Source organism: Arvicola amphibius, chromosome 1, assembly GCF_903992535.2.
Source record: "Arvicola amphibius chromosome 1, mArvAmp1.2, whole genome shotgun sequence".
NCBI lineage: Eukaryota > Metazoa > Chordata > Mammalia > Rodentia > Cricetidae > Arvicola > Arvicola amphibius.
Window position 1 is genome coordinate 164,047,908 of NC_052047.1, and position 26,399 is coordinate 164,074,306.

Genomic DNA, 26,399 nt, shown 5'->3' on the forward strand with positions numbered 1-26,399 from the left:
AATTTTAAATGTTTTGGGTTTTTTAGGCAAAATAAAGTTGTGGTGTGTGTGTGTGTGTGTGTGTGTGTGTGTGTGTGTTTCAGCAATTGGCACTATCATTGAAATAAAGATGGCCTGCAGCACAAACCTCACAGGTCACCTTTTCCTTATACATCTTATAACTCACAGCTATTGGCCTTAGTTAGGAATTAGGCCCTGCTGCTGTGACAGTGACCTAAAGCTAAGAGGCATACATGAGGTCGGAAATGACTATTCTTACTTACATCATGGCATCAGGACTCAAAGTCCTTCTTTGGTTTGCTCTTCATCACCATTTGTGTGGTTCCCATCAGCACACGTACATTCTGGCTTGAATAAATCAGAATCAAGGAACGGAAAAACTCAGGCTTATAAGCAAACCCTTCCTTCACCCCAGCTCCCTCACCCCCTGACACACATACACACCCTTAGAGGCTCAATGAGAAAGTCACATTATTTTGGTTCATGTTTTATATCCATCTTGTGTCAGCCACTAATTATAGGTATACAGTCTTAATCTGGGAGATAGGCAGCAGGATCAAATGTTTTATTAGGAAGGGCAGGAAAGCTGTCGGAAGACAGCTGGAAGTTTTACTGTACCTTTAAAATTGAACATTCCAAGTAGCTACTGGATATTAACTGGGATTGACCTATGGAGAAAGCATGTTTGCTATTCATAAATACCAAGCCTGTCGTACCCAGGATGCTCACTGGAAATATTTTCCTGCATATCACCTATAGCACAGGGGTCAGGCTTGCTCTTTCCCACCTCACCTTTGAACTTTTCAGTATCATGGGGTGGAAATCATATTGAGACCAAGCCGTCCAGTGACAACTGGACTACACCTCAGCCCTGATTTCATTAACCTCGTCAGATAACTAATCCAACAGATGATCCTCTTAGTTTCAAATTTATCACCTATACTGTGCAAGGCACAAATGTGTTGTTACACATTGGGTAGCAAAACAGTAAAAATATGAGGCCAGATACTCTGCTTCTCTCACATCATAGTCCTGATGGGAATGACTCAAAGATAAATCCCAGAAAGCAATTCTCACATGACCTACACATGGCCACAGTCCTGGCAACAGGAAGTAGGACAGAAATGCCTTGGCCCTTTGTGAGAAGGGAAGGAAAGGAGGCCATCCTCCGACTCAGTGGAGGGAATCTTTGTGGAGAGGGAAGAGAAGGTGAGGAGGTGTGATAAGACCTTAATGTCAGTCATCAGTCTGGCTTTCTTACACTTGAATGATCCTGAAGTGATAACTAGTCGTAGTACAGGATAAAGCCTGGAGGGATAGGGTGTCGATGAAGCCATTAAAGGACTAATAAACATATGAATTGGTATGTCTGCTAATGAAAGTTATAAGAAAATATATGACTATAATTAATCTTCATAAGTAAGTTCATCGGGTTCCTTGTTTTAGAGATCATATACATGTCATTATCAATTTAACCCTAATTTTTTTCTTTGATTTTTAACTTGCATTTTCAGTCCAACTTAAGTGCTAGGTCTCTGTGTAGATGCAGTTTCTGTTCTAGCTTAGAGAGTGAGCAAATTCAGGGTGTGTGTGTGTGTGACCTTGCACATTTTAGGAGTTCCCAGCGAGAACTTTGAAAATAAACGTTCTCTTTTCTCCCTTATACTCCATTGTTCACAACAATTTCTTGGTTCCCCTTCTGACTGGGTATCTTTTCCCACTATCATTTTATAAAATAGCTTGAGTTTTCCTTATCTAAAATGCTTGAGAGTTTGTGTTATAGATTTCAGAAAATTGGGGCTACCAAATTTTCAGGTTAGGGGTGTTTGATTGATGCCAAAAAATTGTAAGTATTGTGACTTTTACATTCACACAAGACAGGGTTTTACAGAAAACAAATGTTTAGAAATTCCATTAGAAAAGAAATTTCAAAAGATAGCCAAATGAAGACTATATTTACAACTGTGACAATGAGCCAATTTCCGTAATATGCAAAGTATTTATAAATCAAAAAGAAAAATGTGTAACACCCTATTGGAAATTGAGCAAGACATATCCATAGGAAGGTCATGGGGAAGGAGATAAAGATTTAACATCATTCAACAGTGAAAAAGTTATATCAATCAAATTGGCAAAAATCAAAGCTCAAGGTAAACTTATGTCAATAAATACTGTGTAAATATGAACTGAGAACATCTTTGTTACATGTGTAAATGTGGAAACCCTATTTAGCGATGCTCTACCATCCCTTTAATGTGCACAAAACCTTAGAGTCTACAATTTCACTACTAAAAATTTACTCTGTATATACCTACTATAATATTGCTCACAGTAACAAAACAGAAATAACCTAACCATTACTCAATGATACAAAAAATCATGGAGACATGTAGTAAAATACTCAAATTATTATAGATAGTGAAATAGTTCTGTTTGGGCTCCTATATAAAGCTATCTAGAGGTATCTTTTAAGATATCTAAAGTTAATCTTTAATTTAAAGTCTATCCTATATGTAATTGTTTGTTTACTATAATCACATTTTGACATTTTACTCATATGCTTATGCAAAAGCCCTAAGTATTCTAGGATACTTAGAATTGTAGATAAATAGTATTTACAGTGAACCAGGTGAGAGACAAAAGGCAGGAAGTGATACCTACACTTTTTGCCCTTAAGACTTCTTGATGCTTGTCTAAGTTTAATACTATGATGAAAAACCATGACCAACGCAACTTGGAGAGGAAAGTGTTTATTTGACTTTTGTTTCCTTAACACTTGAGGGAAGTCAGGATGGGAACTCAAACAGAGCAGGAACCTGGAGACAGGAGCTGATGCAGAGGCCATGGAGGAGTGTTGCTTACTGGCTTGCTCCCCATGGCTTACTCAGCCTGCTTTCTTATAGAACCCAGGACCACCAGCACAAGGATGGTACCACCCACAATGGGCTGGGCCCTCCCCATCAATCATTAATTAAGAAAATGCCCTCCAGTGGGATCTCCTGGAGGCAGTTTCTCAATTGAGGTTCCCTCTTTTCAGGTGACTCTAGCTTATGTCAAGCTGGCATAAAAACTAGCCAGCCTGGTGCTGAATTTTACAGCAAACAGAGACAATTTTTGCAAAAGAGTATATGAATAAGTCATTGGATGTAGTTCCCCTATCCCTTTAACACAGGCGTTCGACACCTTCCTTCCCTGAACATATATATACCATGTTTTAAAATAGATATTATGTACAATTAAGGAGTATAAAGTGGAATTATTCGACACATCTATAGTAAAACCATCTTGCATGGTTCCCTATTTCCTCCCTAGGATGGATAGCCGTAACATACTCATTTGGCAAAAATCCTAACTACAGCACACCACTGTCCACTGCTCTCGTGTTGTATGTTATTTTTAAATTGTCCTTTCAACTGTCGTATCCTTTAGCTCTCTTCTCCTTGTTCTCCTACCTCAGCTCTAGGGTGACCCCCATCATACCCGACCAGTAAATGAGAATCTGCATCACACTATTCAAAATACCCCTTCCTTGATCCACGCAGTCTTGGTTTTGTCTTAGGAATAAAGAATCAGCAAAGAATCCAGTCAGGAAGCTGAAAGAAGAGAGGCTGGCTATAGACACAGGAACAATATTCTCAAGTCACATATGAAAGTTATGTAAAAACTATGATACCAGTGTGACAAATTTCATGCTTGTATTTAATAATAACTAAAATCAGATCACACGACATGTTTCTGCTTTGGATTTGGCAGGTTACGGCACAGTCTAAACATGTTCCCAGTACTAAAGTATAAATAGATGTCCTGTCGCAGTGGGGAGACTGAGAGCACCTCACATCTGTGTCTCTACCAAGAGGGGAATATGGCCATCCAATAATAGTCATTTCTCTTTCATCACACTCCTGGGTACCCCAAAGTCCAGTTCCCCCTCTCCCCATTAAGTTGTAGCTCCTTCAACAGCTGTTTCATGTTGAATAGTGCCCATATGCTCACTGTAGCAAAGTGTCTCCAATATACGCTTTACTTCACTATAATTTTAAGATATTTCCTATGTATGCAAAATATATATTGAATTCCTTACTTTTTTTAAATGTGGCAGAACCTCCTATGGTTTAAAATAAACAGTGATTGCACAGTTCCATTTTCCCATGGCAATGCTTCTTTGGGACTTTTGCTCTATAAGTTTGCCTGAGTGCCTGCACTTCAGAAAGCACTGTGGAGGCAGCAAGGTACATAAAGCATCGCTTTGTGTTTGCAGAACTTAGTCTTCCAAAGAAGTCAACACAACCGTGTGTTGATCGAGTCCTACTCTACAGCATTTACAAGGAATAGCTGATCTAATCTCTACAAGAGTTCCTCATCTGTTCTTTAGTAAGCAAACTAAAGCACAGAGGCCAAGGAATGGACCCCAGGTCAGGCTGCTACTAAGTGGCAGACCCAGGAAGTCTAGATCTGAGCCCACGCCTGTACCAGCCTGTTCTGAAGGGCTGGCTGTGTGCGCAGAGGCTGCACTATAGAACAGCAAGTGCCCCATGCCCTTTGTAATACAAAGTACAGCGGCAGTTCAGACAAAAACATTTCTGGATAGAATATTTATGCAGATGCCTGCCAAGCAAGATTTGACAGGCACAATGGGGCCAATACACTTAACATGCCACACAGGTAAAACGCTTTCGATAGGCAGAAATTTAGTACAGTACATAGAGTTGAACCTTGTCTTATTTTTCTTAAATTGTATCCTCTAATGGCACAGGGAAGTTTTCTGGGGCAAACATGAATGAGGACATATGACCTCAAGTTATTTTTTAGAACATATAAATCGTTAAACCCATAAGGAGAGACATGCATGTTTTCCTTCTTCTTTTACTAACAGAGAGTCTTAGGGAAAAACTAAAGTAGAATATAGAACCAGAACATAAATAGTACAGTATGAGTGTGTGTGTGTGTGTGTATGTGTATATGTGTGTGTGTATGTGTGTGTATGTGTGTGTGTGTATGAGTGTGTGTGTGTATGTGTGTGTATGTGTGTGTGTATGTGTGTATGTGTGTGTATGTGTGTGTATGTGTGTGTATGTGTGTGTATGTGTGTGTATGTGTGTATATGTGTGTGTATGTGTGTATATGTGTGTGTATGTGTGTGTATGTGTGTGTATGTGTGTGTATGTGTGTGTATGTGTATGTGTGTTGTATGTGTGTGTATGTGTGTATGTGTGTGTATGTGTGTGTATGTATGTGTGTGTGTATGTGTGTGTATGTGTATGTGTGTTGTATGTGTGTGTATGTGTGTATGTGTGTGTATGTGTGTGTATGTGTGTGTGTGGTGTGTGTGTGTGTCGTGTGTGTATGTGTGTGTGTGTGTGTGTGTGTGTGTGTGGTGTGTGTACAGACATATAGATGATCTTTAGATCTCATCTACCTCACTACTTTTGTTCTTTATATAGAAAAGTCACTTGGAGAAACTTTAAGGTTTTTTTTTTTTTTTGAACTCACAGTGAATGACTTGACAGAGCTTCTGCCTGAACCCAAACTACACACAGTCTGCCATTCCCTGCTTGCAGCACGTTGCTATCTTAGTTTGAGGGATGGTCTCTGTTTGGGACAATGTCCTAGGAATTCTGAGGTAAAAAACAAACCTCAATGTGCAGTTCAGCAACATCCACCAAGACAGCACTTGCGGAATTGATCTTGTTTTGGTACAAAATCTCTAGTCTTTTGCTCCCCATCTTCTCATTCATCATCTCTCTACTGTGTCTTTGGGGGAGAGGGTTCAAGACCACCGGGGACATGATCAGTGCACCCCTTTGCCGTGACACTCCAGTTCTTAACTTTAGTTGCACTTTTTCCCCTGCCCCTTAGCACAGCAGCCTTTGAGATTTTTCTTCATGAGGAGTTTATAGAGAGAGAGAAAGAAAGATTGAAAATACCAACCGGTGGTTCACGCTTCAGGAACGATGTAACAAAGCCAGGTTTATTTAATTTTAATATGTATTTATGAATTGCTCAGTTTCATTCATAATACTTACACTAAATATCTGGAAGAGGGCGGGTGTAGTTGCCATCCATTAGAAGCTTTGCTTATAGTATTAACAAGTGGTCTGATGGCTACACACGATTGTTAGCTGAATTTGTGTCCTCAGAAACACACTAATTAAGGATGCACTGGGAAATGTAACACTGTTACTTTTGACTTGTTATTTTATGAACAGAGGAGAATCTAAAGGAAGCAACCCACGTCCTGGGCTTCAGGGGATGCTGCTTTATGGTTTTCTCCATGTGTTCACTGTTCTAACAACACGGTTTTGTCTGGTGGTGGACCTCAGGAATGGCTCAATGTTGAACCATGAGCAGGGGCTCAGTGCCTTTCACCAACTATCCGTCCCTTTCCAGTATCCCCAGCAACTGCCACAACCTAAGGCTTCTCTAGAAGTCTAGCTCAGACCTAAGAAGCTGAGGTCTGGAATTCCTCTATATGCTGTTCTAAGGCAAGAGCCTCAGGAAGGCAAAGGCAGGCTGGTTCCCTTAGGCCCAGATTTGACAGCAGACGCTGTTTGAGCCACCTAGCCAAAAACAGGCTAACTTTAACCAGTGAGATTTCCCCAGACAGGACTTGCCATCCAATGTCTTTCCTGGGTGAGAGGGAGAAAAGCCAGTTCAGTAGGAAACCTTGCATACTGAAGTGAGAGAAGGCATTGGAGACACAGTCAACCCTCTGGCTAGCCAATGAAAGAGAAAGAGCAGAAGGAGAATCCTTACTAAATAACATTGTTCATGCTTAGTAAAAAATCAAGAAGATTAGCATGTGATCAGCTAATGTAATTCATATGTAGCTCATGTTTGGCAATGGAACGTTTTTCTTTAAAAAAAAAAAACAAAAAACAAACAAAAAATGCAGAAATGTTTCTAAAAGCAATAAACAATATAGGCATGAATCTTCTTGTCCTGCCCTGGAAGACAGAACTGAAAGAGTCATAATTATCATTTTACCTGATACACCAGCCACCAACACTGGGTTTCACCAATACTAAGATGTAATATGAGTGTAAAGCAATTCCTTCACCTCCCATAACTAATCTCGACGGGAACAGGACAAAAATATTCTTCCACCAGCAGAAAGCATGTTGCTAGGAATCTGCTTGTGTTTGGTTTTGAAAAATCATATGATACTTTGCCCAGCTCTGCGTGTGCAGGATTGCACACATAGAGACTCACACAAATTGGGTGGTCCATCTGCTTTAATGAAATGTGTATCCGACCATTGGGTTGTAGAAATTTCAAAGCTTTTGTTTTTTGACAGGATGCCTGCCGTTTTTCTCTCTTGACTCCCGCTTGTTTTATTCATTTTGGGGTAGTTGCCAATTAGACCCAATTGGTAAGTATAATTAACAAGAACCTTGAATTTCCTCTTAAACCCCAATCAAGAAAATTAACCTTAGAAGCTATCATTTCCTTAAAAATTCCTAACCACATCACTCTCCTGACTACTGCTCATCTCTTCTAAGACATCCATCCCTACCGGGGCTTAGTGATTCTTTTTAACATGTCACCGTGAAGATGCCACCTAGGACAGCTTAGCAGCATTCTAAGATATGAGTAAAAGGAAGGAAGCATTTACTCAAGTTCCCGAGACAATATAAGACATCGTCCTATGTACTGTCTCTCTTAATACTTGACAAATCCATCCAAGGTAGAAATCACATGACTTTTTGTAGTTATAAAATGATATCTCAGGTAGGTTATACCCTTACTCTTATGCCCAGCTACTTGGGCACCTGCGTGTCTACCTAGACTGCTGTGATCCCCGAATCTTTACTACCCTGTTCTTCAACGCACGAAACATTAGCTCACTTAAGAAGAGGCTCCTGAAAATTTGTCTCCCTTTGAAAGCTTGAAAGCATTGTTTCATTCAGCACCTAGTTGAGGACTCACTGTGTCCAGGACTGGTTAATCATTGCTTTGAATGAGTCATCAATCAGGACTTAGGTGGGGAGAGATTTCCGGTCAGTGGCTAAGATGCTGGAGAAACAGCACGAGCAGGAAATAGAGAGGATGGCTAAGAGGGGGCAGGCAGATGGAGGCAAGCAAAGGAGCTCCTGACCGTGTACCATGGCTACAACAGTCCTTCTTCATGTGACTCGTGGACTTCCCTTTGTCATCCTATGCCTGAGAATATATGAAGGAGGCTGGGAAGGCAAAGGGACGTTCAATTGTCATCACTGGCATCTTTTTTGATCATTGCACCATCATCCAATGCATTAGGATAACCATAACATGAAATTTTCCATCACTGAGGCCATAACTTTCCCAAGATGGGGGTAGCAACTCTGTACATCATAGAACCTTACCCAGGGAAGTTAAGAAGTGAGAAAGAGTGGATGAGATGCTCACATATTATCAACCCCAAGTTCAAACTCTAACTGGCAAAGGAAGCTGAGCTTCCTCTAAGCAATCATATCATATTAAGGACATCCTAGCACCTTCTGTAGATGCTCTGATCTGTTGAGGCCAATCATACAGACTTTCTTCTGTCTCAACCAGAGATCAAGGCTGAGTACAGTTCTAAGTACCAAAGTCATGTGCAGTTACTGATGACTGTGATGACTATGCCATTTTCCAGATGCTCTCAGTGGTCTAGGTTATTCAAAATTTCCTCTGCCTTTTAGAGGACCTTCTAGCTAAAGAAGAATTTATGTGGTGTGGGGGGGGGGGCTTAGGGGGTGAAACAACAATCTCGGCCTCACTTCTCTCTATTTGGCAAAATGACTTGGGACAAGTTAGTTGTGTAAAACATTAGCCATCCTTGCTAATTAAACCACTTTAAAAATCAAAACAATGAAGTCAAAACAACTTTGGAGAATAGAAGAAATTTTAAGGAAAACAATTTCTTGGTGATTGCCTATCTTGTCCTGCTGACCCTTTCCTATTCAAGCTAGGATCCTTCTCTTTCTGAGAAAAGAAACATTTTCACTTTTAACTTACTTATTTGGGGATGGAACCATTCTTTTAAACAACTTTGACCAGGTAATTCACCCATATTCCAAATGGGATCCCCTAGGCATTTCGCCACAGAGAAAAGAATGGTGAGAAATCTTTATAGATTAGGAAGACTTTAAGTTGGAAATAATTGACATTTTTGTTTTCAAAATCAGTCAAATTTACTTCTTCTGGCCAGTTAAAGTAGATTATTTTCATGAAAACAGGACCTGCCTGGTGGGTCCTGGTCCCTTTTTTATTTCCTTGCTAAGTGAAGGACCCTCCATATTGTTCCTGTTTCTTTCCTAGCTTCTTTTTCCCATAATGCCACATGGACATTTTAATCCACTCATTCCAAGATACTTACAGTTTTCTTGAAATAATATACGCTATTGGGTATGTTTTTTCTCTCTTTGAAACCTGATGGAATCCAGCCCTCTCCTATTACTGACGGGCAACATTCTTTTCATCTCTCCGCCTAACAATTTACCTTCCATCCACGAAGTCCCCTTCCTTGGTGAGTCTCCTCCACCCACATCCCTCACATCTTCCACATTACAATTGACTCTCTTAAATTCTGTGTAGCCCTTCTTCCTCATTAGTGATGGTGTGCCCATTTCCCTGCTCACCCGCCTATCACCCGCAAGCTCTGCGACTGTGGAAAGCAGAGCCTGTGTCTTAAGCATTTAATCATCCTGAGAACTGAGTGCAAGTAGCCGCCCGGTAGATCACCGTTGCAAAGGGCGATGCTTCTTCCTAGCCTTGTTTTCAGCTTTGGTTTCCAGCCTGACATGGAGTGGAGTACGAGGCTGTAGACAATGTAGTCCAGACAGGAAGGGACAAATGAGGTGGTGACATGATACAGAGACTTAAGGAAGAAAACTCAACAGGAAGGTGTATGGGCTCAATCACCGTGACCACCATGGCTCGTGCAGAAGAACATGCAGTCTGGGAAATTTTAGTGTGTTCCTATTCCATGGCAATTATTGTTAACCATTTCCAACTAATGCATTAAAAAGACAAAAAAAAATTGCATTAGCCAATGCCATCATAGCTACAGTATTTCTGTTTATACAGAAAAAGAAGTATCTATTGATTTCTCCTCACTGAGCCAACGTAATAGTCACCCACGTCACCACCTAATCTTTGGACCAGATCAGGATCAATTCATTTGGTGGCAACGCAAGGCAAACTTTAGAAAGTTAGACAAACAGAGAATAAATGGGAGAACTTGTGCTGACTGGGTGCTTTTCTGCCATAATCATCAACTCACAGTTAGATATATTTAGAGAAGAGATGGTATCTTATTCCCAAGAGGTATCAAAGGAACGTGGATTTAAACTCTCATTTGCTGAAGATGGTTAGAGCTGAAAATTTCAGCACAAGCCCTCCAACGCCCCCTTTTGAGGATTGTTAATAATTTGTTTAATCCACACAAAATGTTGTTTGGAACATTCCAAGCTCCTGAAACAAATGGATGTAAAAAGCATCATGTACTTCATATACTTCTGAAGAATAAAATAAGGGTCCTGGGCATCACTAATGAAGCTATCATTGTTTTAACAATAAAAACATGTTTTAACCTTTAACTCTCAGCTCATTAACCCCTAAAAAAGTGAGGAAATTAAGAGATTTCATGCCTGAATAATAGCCAAACAGGCAAGCAGCAGATTTTCCCTTCTCTTTTGGCACCCCGGCTGAGATAAAACAGCACTCTTCCCGGCACTGAACAGGCTGTTCCTGTTCCACACTGGAGGCCAGATTTCCAAGCTCAGCAAAGGTCTACATGCCACAGCCCAGCAGGCAAACACTCAAGTCCTACAACACAGGCAAGGGAATGCAGGACCCTAACAAGCCTTGGTTGGCATCTCTGGGTCCACATGGGGAGCTGTGGGCAATTCCTGCTGCAAAGAAGCAGAGTGAATAAAAAAGAATACGCATGCCTATGCCAAAACGGGGAGAGGGAGGGCTGAAGAGTCAGCTTTCCTGGTCATCAAACAAATCGGAGCTGAGCCCTGCCTCATTAGCGGCATTTCTTCCACCCAGAGAGAGAACACAGGAAGTGTGCACCGTCTGTGCTGCACAGTAGGGTTTGTTGTGAAATCCTGGGGGAGGCTGTGAAGCAAGCAGCAACAGACCACAGCACGCCTGCCTGAAAAGTCGAGGCAGCCGTTCCCTGCACCCTTGTTTTCCAGCCTCAGAACCTGGCCCCTTGGAACATAGCATTCGTTTTGCCCTGTTGATTTATATGCTCCCATTAGTCAAATACAAAGAACTGTTGCAGTATGAATTGTTGTTCATAAACTCAGATTCCTGGGAAATGCCACAATAACATTTTCCTTAATTATAATAAATTCCGACGTCCTCCTCCATGTACTTTTAAGTTCAAACTGGCCATCCATATTAGTCTCTGCACCAGCCCTAACCCTGTGCAATTTAGTTCCATATCACCGTAAGAAGCACTTGAGCTGGACATGGTGGTGCACACCTGCACTTCCAGGTCTTTCTGGGAAGACCAAGACAGTAGGATCTCAGGTCTAATGACAGACCAAGATAAAGAGTAAGACCCCATTTCAGAGACACAACAAGACAGAGAATATCAACTTCAAATTCACCTAATTTTGAATACCTGGTCCCTGAGTGGTGAGTTGTGTTGCTTTGGGCCCCGTGGTGAGGCGATACATCAATTGTAGGAGTCACGATCAAGCAAAACCGCTCATCTCATGACTAGGAAGTGAGAGAAAGAGAAGATAAGGCTCCCACTATCCCTTTCAAGGGCAAACCTGCAAAGATCTAAAGAGTTCTTAGTAGGTCCTACTTCTTATTTCCCATGTCCCAGTTAGTGCCCTTCTTGGAGGCTGAGCCTTTAACACATGTACTTAGGGGACTCACAGCTGTATCACCCCCACACGCTCCCTGACTTGCACGCTCCTGTTCACAGACAGCTTAGAAAATTGTGGAGGGGCTCTTAACTTCCCTCACTCGAGGTCACCCATGATGCCAAAGCTGTCCGTATCTGTTCCATCCCTCCAAAGCAGGCAACTCTGGCACTCCCGTGCCAAATAACATCTGTGGGGAATCCTATAATTTTAGATAGAGGCATAGGGAACCCATGAAGAGGCTGTAAAAATTGAAAAATGAGAGGAGAATATAAAACGGGCTTAGGACAGACCTAATATCAGATATCAGCTAAATAAAAGGAATAAGTACAAAAGATGGAGGGAGGGGGAGCAGCTACTGAGCCGAGAGCAATCCAGGGTAGTGGACTGACTGAAGTTAAGCAAGGAAGACATTTCTATCAACAGGATGGCCCCTGGGCTCATGTTGCTAATAGCCAAGTAAGAAGGCCTGAGAACCAAAGTGGCTACTGAGTCAGGGAGTTGAGTTTCTTATCCTGGTTCCTTTCCATGCCACCTGGTCACACTTGTCCCTGTCAAAGATACACCCCTTTCTCTCACCCTCTTCAGGGCAAGAGTTTGGTTTTACACAAAAGCCGTCTAAAAAGCTTGTCTTCAAATCATTTTGCTTTTAGCAGCTCTAGCGAGCAACACGAACCTGCCATGAAGTGGGGGAAAGATGTACCCAGATGACTCCTTGTGAAATGAGCAGAGGGAAAAACAAGCGGGAACCAAAATCGAATTCAAAACTCCACAAATTCTCTTAAATAATAATAAAAAAAATGTTAGTATTTTCTTTACCTATAAGCAAACCACCAAGAAGAAAATGCAGGTAGATGTGAAATTTTTCACTAGTACAGTGAAACTCCTTCTGGGATGGGGGAAAGGATTCTTACACTGTCCCAAGCAGCCAGGTCTAGGGGCTGAATTGTTAGGGAATTCCTCTGCCAATGAACACAGTTTGCCACTGGTACAACGGAAGGTACCTCAACGCTGGGTTTACACATCCACGGTCCCAACTTGGTCATTTCCCGTTGGACCCTCAAGATGAATGAACTAACAGATTTTTCTTCCTCTGAATTCCTTTAGCACATTAGCTAGGCCCATGGGTGAGCAAACTGTAGCCCAGGAACCAAATCCAGCATGCCATCTATTTTTGTAAACAGGGATTTACTACAGGATACATGCTATTCGAAATAAAATCTCCCTGGAATGCTCTGTGTCACAGTCACAAAGCAGAATCCTTTAGCAGAGTCCATCCGGCCTGCAAAGCTAAAAACACTCACCTGACTGGCCCTTTAAGGAAAAAATCTGCTGGTGGTTCCTGTTTTAAAGGAGACTCCTAGGAACCCTGTGGGTGACTCCAGTCTCGCCCCCATGAACTTTTCCTTTACTTGCTTGAGTGGAGCATAGTATAGATGTCAGCTGTTTTTTGTTTGTTCGTTTGTTTTACTGCCTCCCCCTGCAGTTTAGGCTAAGCCATTGGCTCTCAAAGTGTGGTCCCCAGAACAATAGCTCCTGTGGCATCACCTGGAAGCTGCCCTGAAACACTGATTCTCACTGACTGGAAACTCATAGGGATGGGCCAGGCTCTGCTTGCAAGCTGTGGCCTCCACGGGTAATTCTGGTGGGTCTAAAATAAGAGCCTCCATCCTAGCACAGACACTGGCGTGAGATTTCCACACATCTTTTCTACGGATCCTTCTCAATTGGGCGAATGACTTTTGTACATGAGCAGTGCGATTTTTAAGGCAAACCTTAAAGGACCACGTTCTTACTTAATAATCTTAAGAGAGCCCTCTTTTAGATAATAAGGTCATGAGTTATTATTGCAGCCACCCAGATTTTTGGTGCCAGCAGCTACAAAAGGCCGTTTCACACAGACATACAGAATACGATAATAGGATTAAATACTCCCATGATCGAGGGCTGGGAGCACCTACTGCATACCCCTAGGCCATAGCTGTCTCCCAGCTTCTCATCATTCTGCCAAATGAGTTTAAACGAGGGTGTGATGCAGCATGCATCTCCAGAAGAGAAGTAGCAGGGATTTAGCCCCTGCATCACCAAGGATATGCTAGACCATAGGAAAAGCTTTGAACTGATATCTTCCCACTAAGAGATTGACATGGTGCCTCTGTATTATTGCTCTGTTCCTTTGCTTAAAGATCCAATTCTTCTCTAGAGCCTCATCTCTCCTCGTGCAGACAGGGGAACAGCTCTGACAATGAATAGCTGCGTTTAGAAGAAGCAGAAAACTGAACCCACAAAACAGGGCCCTCAACCCCGAACAAACCCAGGGCCTCCTTTAAACACCCCAGAATTGCTGTCTACTTTTAAGAACTGCCAGAGATGACCTTGAGATCGTTAAGTCTGGGAGAGCCACTGTACGTGATGGCTTGTCCAGAATTAAGCTGTTTGGGTTTATAGTTGAAATACCGAAGTCATTATCAATAAGGACACCCACGCATACTTGTAAATGCGCTCTGATTGAATGGTAAATCAAATGATTTCCTTAGCGAGAGACAACACTTCACTACAACCCCGCGGTTCACGAGCAGCCTTGTTTTGACCCATTTGTAATCACCTTCTTTAAAAACCATATTACCATTATTTGCCTATAAAGAGCTGTGATGACATCAAGAAAAACAAATCTTATGCCAGGAAAATTGTATTTTTTTCCACTTAAAAATAGATTTACACTTCCAGCGTGGAGCCAGAGGCTCAGGTTGTCTCGGTGCTGCGGCTGAGTAGATTCTGGAGCTGAAATGGTATTGTAGCTCACAGTGTTAGAGCTGGAAGCCCACCACACCACACCCCACCCTTGACAGGGACCATATTGTGAGTCCGGCACCACAGCCAGGCAGATGGAGAGGAGAATGCCAATTTTGTTGATAACACTGTTGGAGACACTGAGGTAATCGAGGGGGAATCAGTTTCCACAACAGGCACCTTTACCTAGTTAGCTGACTGGCATTCATCCCCTGAGGAAAAATAGGGAACCGGCTGAAAACACTCATCAAAGGACTTTTCGCCAGTCAAGAAGCAGACCACAGAGCCAGGAGTGATGGTGCGCTTCTGTAACCCCAGAACCCAAAAGCCTGAGGCAAGAGAATCATGAATTTGAAGTCGTTCTAATCTACCCAGTAAGAACTTATCCTAAGCAAGAAAACAGACAGAGTAATCAGGGGTGGAACAGTACAGTAATCAGGATGGAATCCTTGAACATGGAAGCATAAAGCCAGAAAAACAGTTTCCTGCAATATAATATAGCGTCATAGTTTCTCCTGAAAGTTCATCAAAGACTGGGGGGGGGGGGGGACTGGATATAACTTATAGATGTACAGATAACCATATAAAAGCAATTATCTAATTTTGTGCTTTGGGTCCAAAATTAGACCCACAATTGGGGATCCAAAATGATCCACATAGTAATTGATCCAAGACAGCCAATGCCTTTTCCCTTAGTCTTGTGTCTAACAATGGCAGTCTGCTATTTTAGTTGTTTTGATACCTTGCTGGTGAAGGTCATCCCTAGCCTACTGCTAAAACATATCAATCAGCTCAGTGGGAAGAAATTTTGGCTTCAATTTCAGGCACATAGCCTCTATTCATTTCAACCAAAGGAAATAATAGCTTCACAGGCATCCTTTTAGCAAGGAGAAGAATGTAAACCTTTGCTTACATCTTTCACCCCAGTGGCCGAGATGCTTTGTCCTCGTAGCTAGGTCCAATCCTGAGAAACAGCACAGCCTCCACTAAAAAGTGCAGACAGTATTCCGTCTCTAAACATCAGATCTTTTCCAATGTAATCCAAGTGGACAGATACAGTCAGAGACCCGCACACCGATCTCTGACCACTGCCGAAACCCTGTAGGAAAGATCTGGGAAAGGATGCTACAGAACCGCCTAAATGGCTACCATATGCATTTTCAGCAGGATGCCTCAGTAGTGTTGATGTGTGTAATAGTCTCTTTGCAACTCTTGATGTGTTTCTGTCCCTTCATCTGGACTGTCCCGAGGTATTGTGCATTTTAGCTTTGTTTTCTGTTTTAAGCACTTGTTTGAACCATCTTCTGAGCATGAAGCATTTGGGAGCCAGTGTGTTGAGATGAGTGGGGAATTACTGTCAAGGAGCTTACAGTGTAGAGAGGGAAAACAACTTCCATTAAACCAAGGCAGAGTAACTACCCAAAGACAATTTTTTGGTGAACAATGAGACCACAAAGGCATAAAAAATTAATGCTGCCTAGGGGGTTGTATAGGGCTTAAGAACTGATAACATGGGAACCAGGCTTTGACAATTGAAATGGAGTTGGGGAGGGCGGCAGAGGGGGCAAAATAAAGTGTCCCTCTTCTTTATCCAAGTTCCAAACAATATTAAGAAATAAAAGTAGTTAAGGTATAGAATTCAAAATACCACTTGTATTGCTTATAGGGGAAAGTGGAAGAACATGGCTTTAGGGCCATTGGCTGAATAAGCTGGATGAATCCCAGAGTTGAGCAGAATCCAACACCGTGCTGCACCCCCTCACATCATACCCACCTCCTGGGCAGGGCGTCAGGAGGACCTGGGAGAGCCCCACCCCACCCCATCCCACCTCTACCTCATGCAGGCAAGAGGGAGGAAAAGTATTGGGCTTGGCCGACCAAACTTAAATATTCTTTTTAAATTTACCAGGGAATCTTGTCTACTTCCAGTATCCAGGAGGATAACTATATGTTTTTCTTTGGGTTCACCTTCTTATATAGCTTCTCTAGGATTTTTTACAAATTATAGGCTCGATGTCCTTTATTTATGGCTAGAACCCAATTATGAGTGAGTACATCCCATGTTCATCTTTTTGGGCCTGGGTTACCTCACTCAGGATGGTGTAAAAAAAAAAAAAATAAATTTACCAGGGGAGAGAAAAGTCCATGGAACTGCTAAAATATCTCCTCCTGGAGACAGTTGTAGGGAGAGAGGGAAGAGGGAGAGAGGGAGAGAGGGAGAGAGGGAGGGAGGGAGGGAGGGAGGGAGGGAGGGAGGGAGGGAGGGAGGGAGGGAGAGGGAGAGATCCTTCTCTGAAGTCTAGGGTGGCTAAAGGAGCTTAAAAATAATCCTACATGAGGGACCCTGAGGATGCTGTGTGAGAACACAGAGTGGAAAACCAAAAAAGTTGAAGATGAAGCTGTGAGCTGAGTCTGGGAGGAGACAAGCCTGCATATCACAGGGAAGGATTTCAGATTTTTCCTATAAGCCGTGAAACCACACTAGATTAAAAAAAAAAGAAGATAATAGCTGTGAATAACGGCTAACTGCTACTTAAAGACTCAAAGAAAGGCCTGAAAGTTACCAAAGGGGCCTTCAATAATCCACAGGAAAACTAGGGAACATACACATGGGGTATTTGCATTTCCGATTGGGGGGCAATCATCTCTCAGTTAACTGAGGACAAATTGCTCATGTTGTAAAAATATTTTAAAAATGTCTGTGGAGGAAGTACATTTTCATTACAATCATCAGGACAGAACTGGAGCAGAAAGGGGGGGAAGCCCTGGGGAGGCTGAGGCAGGTGGAGCTCAATGAGTTCGAGGCCAGCCGTGGCTATGGAGTGAGTTCTAGGACAGGCTCCAGAGCTACACAGAGAAACCCAGTCTCAAAAAACAACAACAACAACAACAGCAAAAACAAAATGACTCTGCCTTCCTGCTCTTCTGTGTTCCAAACTTTAGTGGTCAGCTACTACATAAAGAACTCTGTGTGACATGCTTGAATTACTAAGGTACATCTGCTAGGTATGGAAAAGAGATGCTGGGATACATAAACAAGGAAATAAAATTTCAAGAGTCACAGGGGGGCCATGAGAACCTTCCTCTTTAGATTGTTGTGGATGACTGAAAAATTTATAGGGCATAGTCATGAAGGAGACACCTTTTTTAACTATAAAAAGAACACAGCAAAATATTTAATTCTGCCTCCTAGTGAAGGGGAAGATGTTTAAGAAGACTTATCTTTGAACTTGGAAACAGAAAGGGGTGGAGAAGAAGAAAACACTTCTTGAAGGAAGGACTCTTGGAAATAATTGCATTCTCTTATAACAGATGCAAATCAAAACATATGTACAATTTGAGGATGACCTGTAATACACATTGGCAGTAACACCTTGCCCATCTCCGTCAGTTCTTCCCTGTATGACAGGCCAGGTCCTTCCCTGGGTTCACAACCCACAGTTGCTTTAACTGCTGTTCTTTATTCATTTTGCCACAAAGTGCAGGCACTTACATTGGCTGTATATTTGGATCCCAGGACATTGGGAGAAAAGTGTTGGCAAAATATTTTAAAGTAAAATGAGTTCTGAACTTCTCCAGTTACCCCGCATCTGAGAAGGCAAGGTCAGTCTTTTGATGTGGGTTTTGAACAGTGCAGAGATGAAGATTATAGCTTTGTTTGGATGGGTTTTCTTGTTGTTTTAGATCAATTACGTTAAAACATTCAGTCTTCAAACAATGACCCCAAAGAAAACAATGTTGGATTTTCCCTTTTGGAAAGTAATATCCACTTTATAGCCCATGGGACTAGGTGTCCCTTTCTATTGAAATTATCCACAGTGATTCCACTTGCATAGGAGCACACTGACATTAATAGCAGCATATTTCAATCAGAGCTGTCTGGCCATAAGGGAATAACTTTCCCATTAAGTCAAAAGCTAAGTGAGTTTGAAAGCATATAAAATACTTGGATTTGGTTTATTGGTTTTACTATTTAGTATGTGCATCTCTTTTTTTCAACACACTCAAAAGACTTAATAAATTGATTGAGGCACCAAGAAAAATAATTGAGAACTAGGAAAAAATAATTTAATTTTAAAGGCCATCTACCTCAAACCAGGAGGTTTTGGGTTTTGGATGCAACATAAATGCATATGGTTTTAGCATATTGTTGGTCTGCTCTGGAATCTAGGCACATTTTCAGGGAGGCATGTTTCCCAGTACTTTACTGTCAGAACATGTGTTTGACTTAAATAGATAAATTGCATTCATTTCTTCTATCTTCATGAATCATTTATATGTTTAAATAAGAAAACCTTTTATAAGCTTAATAAACATAAATAAGCATCTTTATATTTGTGTTTATTTAACCAGAAAGCTCTTAGTGAGTGCCAAGCTCTGTTTTAAGAGGCTTTATAAATAATAACTCCTTTATCAGTGTGATAATCTCACAAATTAAGGATCTACTCTTTGTGCTACATACTGTGCAAAATAGCAAAATATGGTTTTAGTACATCTATGTCCATCAAGTTGCCTTCTAAGACAATGAGGTGGAGTTAATGTGCTTTATGAAGTCTAGCCATGCGGACAGGAGGTCTAGCAGTGGCAGTCGGGGCAGGGATACATTAGAAACAGGAATGCTTTCTGAGGACCAGTGAAGGAAATGGGAATGTATGGAAAGCCCAAGCTGGAAAGAGGCTAAGACTGTCCATCGTGGAACTGCAAAGAAGGAGGTAACAATTTCTGCCCAGGTCTAGACAGGGTCCCTCAGAGTCGAGGAAAAAGAGTCCTTCCAGTGTGAGTCAATTGGGACTTCCGGGGTTAAAATAAAACCGGCACCCATGCGAAGCCACATCCTCCAGGAAAGTCACTGAAGTCAAAGGAAGACCCAAGCCTGGAAAGACTTTGCTGTGCCTTGAGCAGCGTATTACGACGGGTTTAGACTTGGGCCCCACTCTCTAAGGGGTCACTAAGGCTGTCAGAATAGGGGAGGGGATCCTAGCCTTAGACTTCGACCACCACAGCTGGTGTTTTTAGACTACTGCAGAGAGATGGGCTCAATCTCCCTCTCCCTTCTGTTCTTAAGGTGCACATGGCTGACTCCTCCTTTTCAGTGAGAGGGGTCCATCAGCAAACCATGACCATTCCATGGCTCCCCATTAATCATCACTTGTGCCTCAACACGAAGCCCCCACATGACACCAGCAGAGCCAAGGGCTCCACGGCCATCATTGACCTCTGTTTTTCTTACAACACCACCTCAAACGAAAATCCCACAATTCTACCCCAAATTTCTCTTCTAAAAAGAATTTTCAAGTACAAGCATATCCTCCCTCTTAGGTTTCTATGCTTAGAAATGTCCCCACCCCCAAGACTCTTCAGAGTAGTTAAAGACGGATGAAGACAGCCATAGAGTATTTTGTAGCAATCAACAGGATGGAGAGAAAGAGATATGTCTATAGGAAGGGTCGGCAAACTATTCCCCACTTGAATCCTACTTAATCATATACCCACCATCCCTTTCTCAGTTACACTTGGGCTATGTGATCTTTCCTCTCCACGGTCCCTCTGCATCCATCAGAGGCACTGTCAATCAAGGCTTCACTCCCTGGGTGAGCATGCTTTCACAGCCCACCTGCCAGTCATTTGCTCCAGACACACTAATTCCGGGACGGTAACCCTGGCCTGACACAGGTCTAGCGTCCAATTGATCTTAACGGATTTAGACAAGACCTCCTCTGCAGTGCTCTATGCAGAGTGATCCCTCCAATAAGAGTGTTTCCAGTAGACCCTCCACAGAACTTAAGCTGACTGACCAGATTTCCCGTCTACCTACTCTTCAAGTCTCTCCATCATTCTATCCTTTGGCCTCTGATTGCTAAATGGAAACAACAGAATAAGAAGACCACACCTAAGTAGAATGCACGCCGGGAGTGGCTAGGATAGGATTCCTAGGCAAATATTTGAGGCATAAATAATGCCCCAAATAAGTCGGTGCAGCAATAGGAAAACAAATAGAAAGCTGAATTTGCCGTATTAATAGATTTTATGGTCTCCGTCTGAAGGATAAGAAATGCTTTGCTTTGTTAGTTTTAGGTTTTTTTTTTTTTAAAATCACTGTCTGGGAAAGGCAGTTCCATCAATCTAAGCCCTCTATTTTTGGATCTTGAGAAGTCCTTATCTCTGACCAAATCTGAGATGTCACATTTCAAGATAAAAATATATGAGATGTTTATTCTTGTGGATTTATTGTAGCTTTAAAACATGCACGTGTCTATGGAGGGACTCTGTTAAGTTAAAATCGAACACAGGGATTCTTATAGTCCAGCAATGGCAGAGAAGGATGTTGACAAAAATCATTCCATTTTACCCCTTCTCAGTCATGGGCATGTGGGATCTGGATAGTCCCAACTCAATGACAGACCACGGCCATCTCTCAAGGAGTTTCTTCCTACTAAAAACCCATAAATAATTTGACTGTTCACTAGTTTATATGGCATTTTATATTTCCACAAACACCTACACATCAATTTTCGTGTAGAATTGTTTGAAGAAAAACATGTGTTGTAATAACAGAACATGGACGAGATTGATCCGTATCAGATTGTTCATTCATCAGCTGGGTATTTCATCACAAGTCACTAAACCCACCTGGCCAGATTGCACCTTCCCGAGTGAGGCCTTACACATTTGTAGATACACTGTCTTGAATGGACTCCACATACCACTTCTAAAAACCAAGGCAATATCTAAAGCCTCTGCTTCCATAGAGAACCTAAGAGACACTTGTGGAAACAAGATGCATTTTTCTCTTAGGACATTGCTCAATGTTTTCCGGGCTCCCTCTTCTTTGAAGCGCCTCTGAGATCCCTAATGTCTCATTCTGAAGGGAGTTTTACTGCAGCGCCATCTTTGTACACAGCATTTCCATAACTGTATCTGAATACTTACCTATCTGTGACAGAGAAACTTGCGAGAAGCATCTTAAATCTAGAGAGAAAAAGATTAGATTTTTGTTAGTTAAACACAACCAGTCAACAGCTGTGTGTGTTTGTGTGTGTGAGTGTGTACACCCATGCACCACAACATGCATGTGGAGGCCAGAGGGCAGCTTTTGGGATTTAGTGCCCTCTTTTCTCCATGTGGGCTCCTGAAAGCAAATGTACCCACTGATCCATCTCATTGGCTTGATTATAGCCTTACCTAACTTTCTTACATCCATTTCACACTATGCAGACCACAGAAGATAGGCCATATCTAGTTACATGTACTAAGAATCTAATCTGAAAAAAAAAGCTATTGGTACTGTATAGGTTCCGTCACTACAATAATTGTTAATGCCTCTCAAATGTGTGGGAGATTCTGTTTGAAACATGCAATAATCTAAGAGGTTACTTGGTTTCGCTGGCCACTCATATAAATATGGGAGACGATGATCATGTGTTTATCGGCAGAATAAACTGCTAAATTAGAGCCCAGGGTATTTGAGTTAGTGGGTGGGTGAAGCCTTTTAATTATAATTGTAATTATGCAAATTTAAATCTGTGCAACATGAAGCATATTGATAAATGCTGACAATATGCAGTATTTCAAAACACAGAAATTCTCGCTCCAAGCAAACTTTTAAATCACTAAGAACTGCATACTCCCAGAGCTGACAAAGCCAAAAATTAACTACGTCAATGCTATTGCCACAGTCTTTGCTTGGTTCCCCACTAGGGGCAGAACTGGTCTTGAACTGGCCACTCTCTTTAGGAAGTCATCTCATGCAAGGAGCAGGGATCGCCTTTCTGAATGACACAGACTATAATATCGTAAGCTTGGCCAGTGGTCATTGAGACTTAGGCCAAGGTCAATCTTGTCTGTTCCACCTTCACGGAAGAATAAATCATCTTTCAACAGAAAATAAATGACTCCATGGACTCCTAAGTACTTTAAATTCTATCTGATCATCTTGACATAGAACCAGAGTATTAGTGTGAACCAAGTCATCTCAGTGAATCAGCCATTTCTGTCCAACACAACAAGTGCTTCTATACTTACCTTTAACTAATTATAGATTATGATTCATGCCAGAGAGGTGGGGAAGGGGATAGATGGGTAGAAAGAGGAGCTTTTTTATTTACAGGGATAGAAGGATGGCTATAGAAAGAGAAGCTTTTTTATTTTTAAAGGGATAGAAGGATGGCTAAGTTAAGATCACTTGGCTACTCTTCCTAAGGTCCTGGGTTTGGTTCCCAGCACCCACATGACAGTCACAAACATCTGGAACTCTATTTCCAGAGGATCCAGTGCTCTTTGCTGGCCTCTGAAGACACCAGACATACATGTGCTGCACAGACACTCAGACAGGCAAGACTTATTCATACATACACAATAACAAAAATAAAATAGAAAAATAATGAGTTGGCATTTTAAGTCTTCCTGCCACCTACGTCTTGAACAATGCCCAACTCAACTCAGTCTTAGTTTACCCCAACTTAGATGCTTCCCACATGGGGGTAAGGAATGCCCCCATTTCTGAATGCCATACTAGCCACAGAAAGATTTGACAGAAGTCAAATATGTTATGCTGTGTAGAGAGAACCGGAACTCTAAATGTAATGAGAGAGCCCAGGTCAACTGGACCCAGCTGAACTCATGTCCATTCCCTGAGCTCACATTTTTGTTACATGTGACAAAATGCTAAGGTTGAAGTGTGTGGCAGGCATGTTACACATTTTCTTGTTAAAGCAATTACATTCTAATAGAAATCTCCTAAAGACCACTGCAAGTCTTTGGATACAGAAGAACTTGTCAGATGATTGTGCTCAGCTAAGGAATTAAACTTCTTTCTCCCCAAACCAAAAGAATAATAATCCAGAGATCCTCAATAATCTACATAATTTTTTCCTAAGAAATAGTTTAATTTTTTTCCAGTATAAATCTGAGTAACTTTTGGGAGAGGGACTGGGAGGCAAACAGCCAACAGTTTCAGCTGAGCAAGACATAGTTTTGCAAGGCTCTTTAAAGGAACTTAAACTAATTTCTGACAGATATAAAGAAAAAGCAGTGAGCTGAGCAAATCTAGGTCAGCTACAGATAAAAGGAATTCCCAAAATGTTTCCTTTCTGTCACTAATAAAAATATACTATGCTTGACTTGTAAAAGGTTATTTCATCCTATGTGGCAACAGCCTACAGTTCGTAATTTGTTAATTTTTCTAGAGATTTCCCTAAGTGTGTTATGCTCAAAATGTGGTTTAGAAAATAAAGTGTGGGTGGAAAAATTAAAGAATGAGAGAAAGAGTGGATGGAATAAGAGATGGGTTCGACAGTGTTTTGCTGGGGAAGGTTTATCCAATCAACATAAAAGAGCAATAAAATAAAAATATAATTTCCTCAGATGTAGACTTTAGCATGAAAAGCCATCAAAGAACTTGTCTCAGTGGGGATCATAAAAGAGCAAGCTAATGCATGAATGTTTCAATGTGGCTAAATACGGTTCTTTATGTACATATTCATTGATGAGCTTCAGGGATCCTAGAACCCCAGGAATTTGCCTAGAAACATCTTTGCCTCTGTCCAGACATGCACTCCCTTTGTAGAGCAAGAGTTTCTCATGTTCTCCACATTCTCGCAGGTATTCTCTAAAGCGTGCTCCACCAACAGACTAACCGCTTAGCTCATGACATAATATTTAATATCCTTTCCCCCTCTCAGATTCAAAACCAATGTGCACGTGTGTGCATCCAGAAAAAAAAAAAAGCTTAATGTTGCCAGATCTTGGCAAGTTCTGTCTGTGTTAAGCATAACAATTGTCTCTGCCATAAGAAATTAAAGTAAAAATAAAATTTTTATTATAAGTATTAAGCATTTTTTTAACCACTGGGTAAACTTCATGTTTTGTCACCAAAGAAAAGAGAGTTTGGGGTATAGATATATAGAATGTTTATAAAAAGGGAGACAAATATTTTTTGCTCTATCCATTTTTTCTAGCACTGAACTTAATTGAATTATTCAATTACCAAGTTCATTACAAATATGGGAAATCTTACCATCCTGAGCATATTTCTGTTTCTTTAGAGATTATAACACTGATATATTGACAACTATGTTTTCAGGAAATAATTGAAATGTATTACCTACCCTGAAATTAGTCCACAAAACTGATCCCTTGTAATTGGCTATCCTTTTGGAAAAGTGATTACCAGTTTTCTTGCCTGCCTTCCACTAGGCCTTAAAACACCGGAACATTCTAGAGGCCCAGCTTAGAACCTCCCTCCACCCCCACCCCCCACCCCCACCCCCAACACTGAGTGGATTTCAAAGGAAAGCCACTTGGGCTCTTAGCTTGAGTTGAAGTCACACTGACAGAAGCTTTGCTCAAGAGTGGAGAATTGAGAAATTTCCATAAATAATTTTCCTTTCCATATTTGGGGTTGAATCCAGAGTCTTGAGGTATACTACTAGGTATACCACTAGGCTACATGCCCAGACCAGAATGAGTCTAGATCTATCCTTGGAAAAAGAGGCTGTGTTTCTCAAGGCACATTAACGTATAAATCCCCCATCTTGTGAGTGTTTTATGACAGCAAATTCTCCCCTAAAAGAAGTGTGCTGTCTGAAGGTCTCCAGTTCATCTTTTTGCTCCCCCAAGCCCTTCAAGACCTTGCTTAGTAGCCCCAGCAGGCAGCACTGCGAAGCCTCTTCCTTCACAGACACTCTAACAGACTTCTTCAGGCGTCTAGTGTCAGGGTTGGAAGGGGCTCCTGGAAAGCAGAGCCGCGGAATATTTCACTGTCCTCTCCTTAAATTTCCAAAAATAATCCTCAAGTCCTACCCATCTTCCAAAACCTAGTGGGACCCAGGTTTCATCTCTCCCCACTTCTCCTTATAGAACACAAAGAACGCACAGGCTTCTACCTTAACCAACACGTGTTCTTTTTGTGACATGTTTTCTTTTGGTTTGGTTGGGTTTTTGGTTTTTGGGTTTTTTTCAAGACGGGGTTTCTCTGTAGCTTTGGAGCCTGTCCTGCTGTCCTGGAACTAGCTCTTATAAACCAGGCTGGCTGCAAACTCACAGAGATCGGCCTGCCTCTGCCCCCCCGCCCCCTGCCCAGTTTCGCTGCCCAGTTTTTGATAGAGATTTAAAACAATACCTATTCATGTGCAACCAGCATTTTGGACCTTTCCTTTAAAATTAAAATCAAACTACAAAAAAAAAAAAATCTATCCTCCGTAACATAGAGTTGATAAGACCCTGTGAGACTGGTGCACTCAGATTTTAGAAGGAAAACAAGTCATGTTAGCCCAGTAAAATCTCCTACCAATAGAGCAAAAACCAAATCCCAAGTCGTTGCTTGTCACTGGGAAGCAGTTTCCTGATACAAGATAAAATGTCAGCAAAAAGACAACCAGAAAACACAGATGACCAAAGTTTTTATCTTATTTTTGTTTTGTTTTATGTAAATTCATATTTACAGAGGTAGCACAAAATTTCAATTATGTCTTTTGTAACAGCACTTTTGGGTACATCATAAAACCAGCTCATTTTTTATGTTGTTCAGTTTAACCCATGCACTATCAAACTGAACAAAAAAGTACGTTATTCAGTGACAGTGATGATACTTACAATGTCACTATAAAATAAGGTGAATCTGTCGCTCATGGTTTCTCACGTGGACATTGGTTTTTCAGTTTTTCTCTTTAACATGTTAGATAGAATCACACATACAATGCTTACACTACAGAAATTGTTACATGTAAATTACAGTGTTTTGTGGCTTGATATAAATAGCTT

At 41.5% G+C, this 26,399-nt stretch overlaps 1 protein-coding gene across 21 annotated transcripts in view; it reads left to right on the forward strand.

Annotated features, from left to right (window-relative positions):
* Trpm3 (transient receptor potential cation channel subfamily M member 3) overlaps positions 1-26,399 on the forward strand; it is a 789,469-nt gene that overhangs the window by 564,172 nt on the left and 198,898 nt on the right. For 5 of the 21 annotated variants that reach the window (XM_038319969.1, XM_038319975.1, XM_038319983.1 and 2 more), the window contains exon 7: positions 7,295-7,369. The exons of the other annotated variants lie outside the window; for them this stretch is intronic. In XM_038319969.1, the coding sequence (XP_038175897.1) occupies positions 7,295-7,369 (75 nt within the window). The remainder of the gene's footprint in view (positions 1-7,294; positions 7,370-26,399) is intronic. 21 annotated transcript variants of the gene reach the window in all.